Here is a 10,686-nt window from a genome sequence, read left to right as displayed (position 1 = left end):
TGCTGTATTTCTGCACATTTACCCCCATCCTCGCCTTTTTACTTTCAGCATTACCTAAGCAAGGTGCAAACAGCACTGCACCATGGAAAGAATTCCTCTTGCACTTGGTTCTTTTTGACGCCAATCTGTGAAATTCTACACATGCCTGTTCATAGGAAGATATTTCCTATTCTTCATAATATCCAATAATTTCCCCTGACAGAGTCCATAAAAACAATACATTAAAAAAATAGAGCAGATATGAATGAATGTATAATTTGACTATTTTTAGCTGCTTACCTTTACTGTAACATTTTTCCTATGAGTTTAAAATGGTTGACACATCCTAAATAGCTTAAATCCAACTTGGCACACTAATAAAATACTTGTTTTTTCTACAACTTCTCTAAAACAAAAGGCATACAATACCTGCTAAGAGACCAGAAGACCTACTATGAGCATTCTCTAGTTTACATCACTCTGATGATTTCACTCATTTAAACATGATGACACCTTTGAATATCAGTGAATCTAATGCTTCTTGCTACTTCCTTAAGAGCAGGTACTTGGATGGTCAAGATGAGAGCCAAGTGACAGAAACTCAAATGCCAAAACTGAGAGTGGGCTCTTTCTCCTCTTAAATGTTCAGACCAAATTTTTGCACACTTGGTCAAACAGAAAGTATCTTTTCAAAATGGCTTTCAAATGAATTTTCCTTTGTATCAACCAGAACAATGACTACTTCATTCCTAAAGCTATGGTAAGGAGGGCAGACTTCATATGCTACTTTGTATTCCCTCAGAGCTCTACATATCAAATATTTAAGCAACAAGCATCCAAGTTATTCACCAATTAAGATAAAACAGTGATTTTCCAGGTGTTGTCAATAGACTTCTGGTGCTATGGGAAGAATTTAAAATTTGTACATGAAGAAAGGCTCCACCTAGTTATGTCTGCAGCTTTTAAATCATGGTTTTAAAAACCCACACTCTTTTCCTAGTTATTACTCTACAAGCTTGTTGTAGTAACATTACAAATGATACATAATAGTGGCAAGGTCCCTGCAAGGCCTTCAAACACCGAAGAACCCTCCCACAAAGATAAACACTACATCTTACATACAGCTGGATTACTGCCAAAAGGCAGAAAGCTGAGCAGTTACAGAAAGGACTATGGTTAAACAGTACAGTTGCTAAGGAATAATTCTACATCATTAAAGGAGACAGAACATGAAGAACAAAGTTAGATTTAATGATTAAATTATTACTGAACCGATCTCCTCTTTTCCTTTCTCAATAGTTACACAAAGTATCAGGTTTTGGTAATAGGCAATATATATGAACAAAAATATATGCATTGCACAAAGATAAAAGGAACACTGAAATTACAAAAAAAAATAATGTCATGTAGGAAATAAAAGTGGTGTATTAGTGGCAAAATGTAAATGGAATTATTTTAGTAGTCAAAATAAATATTTAATAAAAAGCACACATTCATGACAAATTATCAAAATGAAGAACTTAAGAGTTTGGAAGGACCTCATCCAAATTTCCTTGCATTAAACATTGCTAAATTCAGTGGTTTAAATATTATCAAATGGCTCTGAGCAATCACTCTTAAGTTAGTGTCATAAAAAAATCATGAGACAAAAAATTCTGTCCAATGAACTGTAAATCCACTATACTAAAAAAGAATTTCCTACACCAAGGAATCAATCCACAGTCATTGAAACACAGTTCACAAGAACCACTGCATAGCATACTGCTTACTGTACCAAAAGTGCATTTGCCAGCATTTAATGAACTGAGGGAAAAAAACAAACAAAAAACCCCCCTTTTTTTGTATATATGAATATACATTTAAAAAAAAAAAAAAACAACAAAAGCCAAACCCCAAACAACTAGGTGTTTCATAGTTGAAGAAAAAACACATTTTCTTTAAAAGTAAAAGTAGACTCTAATGATCTTAAGAGCACCATAGGAGTTATCAAGTAAAATCGTACAAAACTTTGCAGTAAGTGAAGAACAAATAACAATTATTGTATCATTCCATATTTAGAACACAACTGAAAATGTTAGTGTTGTTGCTGCATTGTCCTATGGTCTAATGGATACATACCATGCCAGTGGCATTTTATTGATTTTTTGCTGAGCCCTGGAAACAAGTAACACAGAAAAATGCTTTTCTATGTAGCATAAAGGTATAGAAAGATTTAAACTGCTGATGTGCAAACGGAAATGTAGAAAATGTTAATACAAACAGATTTTTATGGCAGCAGTGTCTGGCTTATCCCATTAGTCCTCCACTCAGTTCTTTTGCTGACTCTTTTAAAGTAGCATTCCTGAATATCCCTGGCTTACAAATAATTTTTGAGTCATTTTCTCAATTTTAAGATTCTGCATTTAAAATTGTTCTCAGCCCATTATCCTTCAATCCCCATCCATCCCCCTCATATTTAAAAGTTGTAGTTTTGTTGCATAAAACATTACTGCGAATTCTGCTTCTTATTAAGTGACAGTCAAGATGTTCTATCTGCAAAATACTGAAATCACCTTCCAGTTGGCTTATATATTAAACAGCAATTAAAAATAGTACACCCCCATACTCTATCGTGACATAATAAAGGCTATTCACCATTTAATATACGTTCAATCTCTTCTAGTCTTTTCAAAGCAGCAACTCTCTTTTTCTCAATATCTTTGATTTCTTTTGTGGATTTTTTGGGAGTCTCTTTTTTTTCCATACTGTTTTTCTCTGCTTGTTTCTTATTTTTTGAACGTCCTTTATTGTTACCAGCTGTTGTGCGGGAGGATTTCTGCTCATTTTTCACTTCTTTTGAATTCTGAATTTTTTTTTTTTCTTCTGCAGCAGCAGTGGCAGTATCATCTGCTGGAACTGATGACTGCTCCGGAGCACTAAGTGATGCAATTTTACTTCTAACTATGTTTAGATGACGTTGAATATACTCTTCATGAGGTGCCAGTGCTAGAGTTTCCACCAAACATTTTTCTGCTTTTATTAAGTCTCGTTCTTCAAAGTAAACTACACAAAGGTTATGTTTCCCTTGCACATTGTTAGGATCCAGTTCCAAAATTTTTTCAAAACACTTTTTTGCTCCAACTATATCCTTCTTTTGGTTCATTAGGATATCTCCTTTCAAAATTAGACCTTTGGTATGATCAGGGTAGTATTTCAATAAGTCTTCCAGGATGGGCAAAGCCATCAATTCTTTTGCTGTCTGAGAATAAAGCAGTGCCAAATTGAACAAAGCACTTCGAAAGTTTGGCTGTAACTTTATGGCTTTCTTCATCCATGCCTCTGCTTCTGTATCTTTTTTGTCATCCATTGCCAGCATACCCAAATTGAAATAACCATTTGCATCCTGTGGTTCTTCTTTCACATAATTTAACAGTCTTTGTTTAGCCTCAGGTCTAAGCTGAGCATTGCCTATATGACAGAAAATACATTTAAGTTTTACTCTAAACACTTGTAGGCCAGACCTGTAAATTGCTGATTTCTATATAAATTAAAATGTAACATTTGTGAAAAGGAAAGGGTTTAAAATACTACTTTTTATTTGTGTTGTGTAACAGTAAAAGTAAATGACAGTTACCTTCTTTACAGAACAAAACTACTTACAATGGACTTGTAGCCAAAGTAAGCATCATTATCTTATTATCTGTTAAATTATACTAAGATTCAGTGCAACGAATACAGAAGGTGTCTCTACAAGATTAAAAGCGGTTATTTTCATGTATGAGTGAGCAACTGGAATGCAGAGAAGTCAGTTCTAGCAAATCACTTTCAACAGAGGCAAACTTAGAATAAATATCATTTTCTTAAAGACATAGAATCAAAGAATCACCAAGGCTGGAAAAGATCATCCAGTCCAATTGTCCACCAACCAGGAATATTTCCCATTAAACCATGTCCCTCAGTACAACATCTAAATGTCTCTTGGACACCTCCAGGGATAGTGACTCAAACATCTCCCTGGGCAGCCCATTCCAGCATCTGATCACATATTGAAAAGAACTACAGTTGACAGAGATCACATACAGTGATGTTAGATTCAGCCACAAAATATATTCTATTTCACACCAAACACTTTAAAAAAATTAAAAATAACCTTCTGTCAGACAAAAGCAGCAGTTCTGGCTTGTAGTCTGTGCTATTTTTGTGAATACTTCAGTGAACATATCCTGTAAGGAATTACAGGCACAGGCTTACTGAAGGATGGGGGAATAGGAAGCTCATTTTAAATATCTTCTTCCACCTTCTCAAACAGTTCTGTACCTTCCAGTAGGGGTTAATGCAAAGCTAGATGTCTAATACTTCTACTCACTTGAAGCCTAGGTGCTACTTCAGACAAGAAACAAAGTGTTTCTTGTACTGCCTAACTTAAAAAGAGATGAGAAATAATCCATTTGGAGCAGCTCCAATCAATTCTATAATCTCATTTGGATGATAAATTACCCCTAAGAAAAAGGGAAACAAACCTTACTCATCACTTGCTAATTACTTTCAACAGCCTTTTTTATGGCAACAGCCACACATTTACTCATTAAGCTAGCAGCTGTACATATGAAAAACAAAACTAATGAAAATCCAACTTGATAATTAGAAATATTGCAGAAGAAACTACGAAAACATTTTACAGTGTTACATTTAAAACCCAAAGAAATCAGATTTTTTAGTCAGTGAGGAATGGATAAAACCAAAACAAATTCAGAACATTAGTATTATACATCTCACTTTTTTTTTTTTTTTAAGATTATAGAGGAAAAATTCTGAAGAAGAGTTTTGTATAACACTACTCTTAACAAGATGTTAAAGTGTAAAATAGCTTTCAAGGTGTTAATCAATTAGAGTATATGTATACTTGGCATATTCCACATGCTACCAATAAATTACAAAGATGACTATTATATAATACTAAAAATACTATTCCTTTTCAAAAACACATCAATTCATTAAAATCCTATAAATGCAAAGATACAGTAATTGCTTACAGAGACAACTAACTTACCAGATTCCTGCATTAGCAGGGCTGAGTTGAACAACGCCAGCTTATGCATTGGGTTGAGTTCTAGCGCTTGGTTAAAATTCTTCAGGGCTTCTGTTGGATCTTTCAGTTCAATGTAAACAATTGCCAAGTTGTACCACAAGTCTGCATTGGTTCTGTCTAGTTCTAGAGCCCTAAGGTAAGCTTCCTTAGCTTTCAGAGGCTTGTTCATTTTTAAAAGTAATTCTCCCCTGTTAAAGAATCAAATTTAACCTTCAGCAAGTTTAACTGATAGAAGTACAAAAACAATTGACAGTGTTTATTTAGAAGCTTGTTTTCCTACAGAAAGTAGATGTGAAACTTTTTTTTTTTAAATGCAAAACAGGACTTTATTTATATACCATTCCAAAAGCTCTCAGAATTTTGCACACGGGAGATGTGTGACGAGGACAAAAAAGCCTACAAAAAAAAAAAAAAAGCCCACACAGAAGTCATCAAGGACTCCTGATACAGGCCCTGGAACAGCTACTGTCAAGGCATCTTAGAGAATCATAAAATCATTTGAGCTGGAAGTGAGCCTTAAGCGTCACCTAGTTCAAGTCCCCCGCAATGAACAGGGACAGCTACAGCTAGATCAGGCAACTCAAAGCCCCCTTCAGTCTGACCTTAAATGTCCCCAACTGATAGGACACCCACCATCTCTCTGGATATCTGGTTCCAGAGCTTCAATTTCTTCATTAAAAACAAACAAACAAACAACTTTTTCCTTATATCCAATCTAAATCTTCTCTTTTAGTTTGAAAACATTTTCAATTTTATATGAACAAAATACTGTTTCTAGCACTGCAAATAAAACAGAAGTATATTCAAGAATATCAAGAATACATATCTCTAAAATTAATAAAGATACCTGCTGATGTAAGCCTGCTTGAAATCTGGCCTCATACTAATTGCTTGTCGATACAATTGATCTGCTTCTTCGAGGCGAGATTCATTTGCTCGAATTAAGTTTGCAAGATTGATATAAACATTCAGGTGGTTAGGAGCAACTCTTGCTGCATATTTTTTACCTGGAATAATCTGTCAAAAAGAATATATTTCCAAATCCCAATGAATGAAAACATGAAAAACAACCAGTAGAAATCTAACACTTCAGTCTGCCTCATTTGTTGTAGGGTACCAGTGGAGATCATTTGTCAGACTCTTTAGTCCAGAAAAAAAAAAAATCATACAAACACCACACTATGTCTCCTTAATTCTATAAACACATACAACATCACCTTAAATTTGATACAGACATTATCAGTTAATTGATCTCTGCTACTTTGTGATGTGGCTCATGCAAATGGCCATTAACAGCCAATCAGACCTTGTAAAAGGTTCTCACTCATACAAAGATTATTTCTTAAAGACTAAGCTGATATTCTATGAGAATACTTTTTCTGGGGGGGAGAAAGGAAGGAAGGAATACCAGCCATTGATACAGCAGATGAAAAACTTTTATGAGATATGAAAATGCTATGGCACTTTAAATGATGTATTGTTTACTAAAGTCTTCAGACAGCAAACATTTTAATGCCATATTCTCTGCTCAAGGGATTGATGTAAGTCTGTAAGTCTAATGTAAGTCTGTAAGTCTAATGATGTAAGCCCTGTAAGTCTAATTTTGACCTTAACTGTTTTTGCCTTTATGATCCAAAATATTCCTCCCCTTCTCTCCTTAACAGCTAAAATGCATAACAGTTGCTAGATACAAATACAACCTGACATATGGTAAAGGTAATAGAGCACATGTTTACAAAAGCAAGTTGAAGCAAAGGTGTTCTTTTTTGTTGCTGCTGCTTCAGCTGCCTTGTCTCATCTCTAACACTGCATTTAAGCCTTCCCCTATGAGTTTGAACACTAAACATTATCAATGTATTGGCTGGACGTGAAAATCAAAACAACTGTGATTAGAAACTGTAAGTTTGTATTTCTAACTTGCTTTTTTTTTTTTTTCCCTCAATTTAAGAAAAAATAAATCCAGAACAGTATAAAAACTTTTTTTTTTTTTTAAAACAAAGAAGGTCTAAGTTAGTATTTTTAAACAGCACACGATATGACCTCATTTAAGAGATTTAAGGTTTAAAACAACAAATATCTTCAACAATAAATAAGAAAATTGAATATAGGTATGATAAAGTTGCCTCCTCCCCCATGCTGATTATGTTACTAATTACCTGTGGCATCAATGATTTAGCAATCATGTATGATTTCTCAGCTTCTTTAGTCTTGTTTAAGTTTTTGTAAGTTCTTCCAACATTCATGTGAGCACCAATGTCATCTTGAAGAAAAGAGTGAAACTTCTAATTTTTCATGCACTCAGTAACGTGAAAAAATATCTATGCTTTGAGAGTAATATTAAGAACAGGTACTGCATAAAGATCAGCAAAAAAAAAAAAAAGCAATTCTAATTTATTTTTTAACTTCATTATGAAGTTAATAATTTAACCATAAACCAAAAACGTATTATACTTGGCCAAAAATTAGAGGTCATGCTTTGATGTAGTTCGTCTTTAATTTCCCACTGTAGTAAAAGCACATTAAAGTTATTTATAAGGTTTGCAGAAGGAAAGGTTGTCCAGTACTACCCAGAACTTCTTTAGCAACAGTGTGAAAAAAGAGTAAATGTGCACTTTGATATATCATAGATTGCCTATCCTTAGCATTAAATGAGGAAATTAAATAACAGCTAATTATGCTTCAAAAGGAATTATAGGTTTGATGACATTCTGTTTGGATGAACTTCACTAATAGCTTTACATGAAAAGTCTTCATTTTTGTACAGATGGAAACTTATATTGAATTTTTTTTGGGGGGGGGAATTCGTTATCTCTTAAGAGTAACTTTTATTGTACTGAGAAACTATGGATCAAGTAAGGGAAACGGTTTGCTGTTCAACTGGTGCAAAACATAACATTTTAAGGAAGCAGAGTATAATGCAACATTAGGAGAAGCGAAAAGCCATTCAATGGCACTTAATCAAAGCTTTTACCTGGCTGTACTTGAGTGGCTTGTATGAAGAACTGCAAAGCTCTTTCAAAATTCTTTTCATTTTCTAATGCATGCCCCACATTGTTCCATAGCTTTGCATTGTTCTTATTTACCTAAAAACAATAATATATATATAAATTTATAATGTATTGAGTCTCAGTTACACAACACTTGATTTTCTTCTAACTACACAGAATCATAGAATCAGAAAAGTTGGATCATCTAAGATCATCTAGTCCAACATCTCAAGGTTGGAAAAAACACACAACAAATAACAAATCAAGTTGTTACGTGTAAAGAATAACACTGCGTACAGAGCAATTGCATTTAACTTGTTGCTCAACATACATTTACCTTAGTTATTAGTGCCTAAAAATCTGCAGAATTTTAAAATACATTATAGTTGTCATGGAAAAATGAATAGATGGTTGTTCAAATTGTCCTATCATGCCATAGGCACATTAGGAAAAAATAAAAACTATTTTATGGAAAATTTTTGTAGATTTTGTATTCAAGCATATTGTGCTAGCATAAAGAGAATATATTCAACTGTTTTAACACATTAAGAAAAAAATCTTCTGTTTCTTGCACATGAATCACACTGCTTTTAAAGCATTCCCAAAAGCAACTAATTGATTTAGATACTGTCACCACAAAAATCAAAGTGGCAAAACAAGCATAATTTCTCTTCATTCTTATCATGCACTGTCAGTTTTTGTGAACATCAACATTAAATTCCATTTATCCTTTTCAATTAAGATACGATACCTTTAAAGCTGACATAAACAATGTGTACTCTGATTCCCAATCCCAGTTTCTGTGCAGTGTTTTCAAGGCATGTGTGAACAGTACCACAGCCAAACAAACCCAAGAAATTTTTCTTAGCATGCTATTAAATAGAAAAAAGGCAACAAAACAAAGAATTATTAAAAGCACGCAAACAATTCTAATTTATATTAAATGAAGCATCTTCTATGCTAGAAGCCAAATAAACTGAGGAATGAAAAAAATATAAAATATTATCCCATTCTTTTATTTAATAATCCATACAAGTTCTTTACTAAGCATATTACTAATGTTTTCCACACTATAAAACACTTCTTATTAGAGAGGTCTCCTGTAGAGACCGTTCAACATTCCATAAGCAAATAAAACTCAAACAAAAAGGAGAAAGATTCAGTATTTTAACAACTTATTTTTTATTATGAAAACTGCAAATCAGAATCATAGAACAGTCAGTGTTGGAAAAGACCAGTCCATGCAGTCCAACTGTCCACCTACCACCAGTACTTCCCTACTAAACCATGTCCCTTAATACAACATCTAAACATTTATTGAATTACTAGGAGAAGAAATCCCGCTCTGACCAGACTATCAGCAACTATCATCTAGATCTAGTTTTTGTTGTTTATTTTCTGAAGTTTAAACATTTGGTTTAACATGAACTAAATTTCAACAGACGGATCAGATGGATCTAATTGTGAAAACACATACTAGATACCTACCTAGCCTTCCTCCAATTAAGAACATCACTTCATTAACAATCATTAAAAACCTCACTCTCAAGCAGACATTACTGTTATTCAGCCTTTCCAACTATTTCTTCGTCTTTGCAAAAGTTGTTCACAGACATATGTACTTCAGAGGCTTGATAAAAAACACAAGGCTTCCCCTCACATACAAAAAGCCATACATTTGATCAGGACAGTGCTAGATTGTACTGTTATTTTGTTTTTTAAATGAATTAATATGTAGAACAGCAGAATTATGAGAGATATTTCAACATTTAAGCAAAGCAATTAGCAAGAACTGATGCACGCACTACTCCATATCTTCGCCAGGCTCATAAGAAAGCTATTTTCCCCAATCTTGTTTCTGAAGTAAGGAGCCTTTTCCACATCGGAAGACTTTTTAGAGCACTGACTGCCTGTATTTTTGTAGTAAGCCACACTGCTGCCTAATTTTCCTCCCTGCCTGTCCTCTCCTGGATCCTTGTTTTCTGTCACATCACTTTATTTTTTTCGCATCATACTGGGATTGTGATAATACTTTCTCCTCACTCCCACAGGGTATCACGGATTTTTCCTTATCCAGCTGTCAGCTTTGGCAGTGCCAATTAACACAAGTCATCCTGCAAGGTCTCACATCTAAAGACAGCAGACAATGTAGACTGCTGCCTTCCAGTTCTCCAAGCAAGCACTGGGGTAACAAGGTTAAAGCACTCGTGTCAGGAAGAAGCATTCACAGATCAATGTAGAAGACAGCAGAAAACTGGAGATACATTCAAAATATGCTTTTGAGCAGAATTTCCAAGTGAGAAATTCTTATCTAAAACATTCTTTAGTCAAACAAATACTGAACAGCTCTGATATTCATTCTTAGAACTTGAACTCTGAATGTTTTATCAGTAAATAAGATATTTTCATGTGCTGCAGACTGATATACACATGCAGTACCTAAACTTTAGTCAGTAAACACCTTTAATTGAGGTATAAATTGAATTTAGTCTAGAATGCTTTTGCTTAATCCTTAAAAATGATTTTAAAAAGAGTATCATGTTTCTTCACATAAAAGAGATGAGATAACTAGGCAATCCATTTCACAGCAATGTGTAGCTTGCGTTCTAAAATGTTTGGTGCCAGAAGTATTTAAAATATGAATTTTCTTTC

The 10,686-nt window shown here is 33.9% G+C and overlaps 1 protein-coding gene across 4 annotated transcripts in view; it reads right to left on the bottom strand.

The window, feature by feature from the left end:
* Positions 1-1,209: 1,209 nt before the first annotated feature.
* TMTC3 (transmembrane O-mannosyltransferase targeting cadherins 3) overlaps positions 1,210-10,686 on the bottom strand; it is a 37,067-nt gene continuing 27,590 nt past the window's right edge. For 3 of the 4 annotated variants that reach the window (XM_042889677.1, XM_042889678.1, XM_042889679.1), the window contains exons 10-15: positions 8,786-8,906; positions 8,019-8,130; positions 7,204-7,307; positions 5,895-6,064; positions 5,009-5,235; positions 1,210-3,426 (exon numbers count right to left, since the gene is read on the bottom strand). In XM_042889677.1, coding sequence (XP_042745611.1) covers positions 2,606-3,426; positions 5,009-5,235; positions 5,895-6,064; positions 7,204-7,307; positions 8,019-8,130; positions 8,786-8,906 — 1,555 coding nt within the window. In that variant the 3' untranslated portion in view covers positions 1,210-2,605. The remainder of the gene's footprint in view (positions 3,427-5,008; positions 5,236-5,894; positions 6,065-7,203; positions 7,308-8,018; positions 8,131-8,785; positions 8,907-10,686) is intronic. The other variant, XM_042889680.1, reaches the window with a different exon arrangement.

The sequence above is a fragment of the Lagopus leucura genome, unplaced genomic scaffold, assembly GCF_019238085.1.
Source record: "Lagopus leucura isolate 7727_CA_CO unplaced genomic scaffold, USGS_WTPT01 Super-Scaffold_100159, whole genome shotgun sequence".
Lineage (NCBI taxonomy): Eukaryota > Metazoa > Chordata > Aves > Galliformes > Phasianidae > Lagopus > Lagopus leucura.
This window is presented reverse-complemented; position numbering and strand designations above follow the sequence as displayed.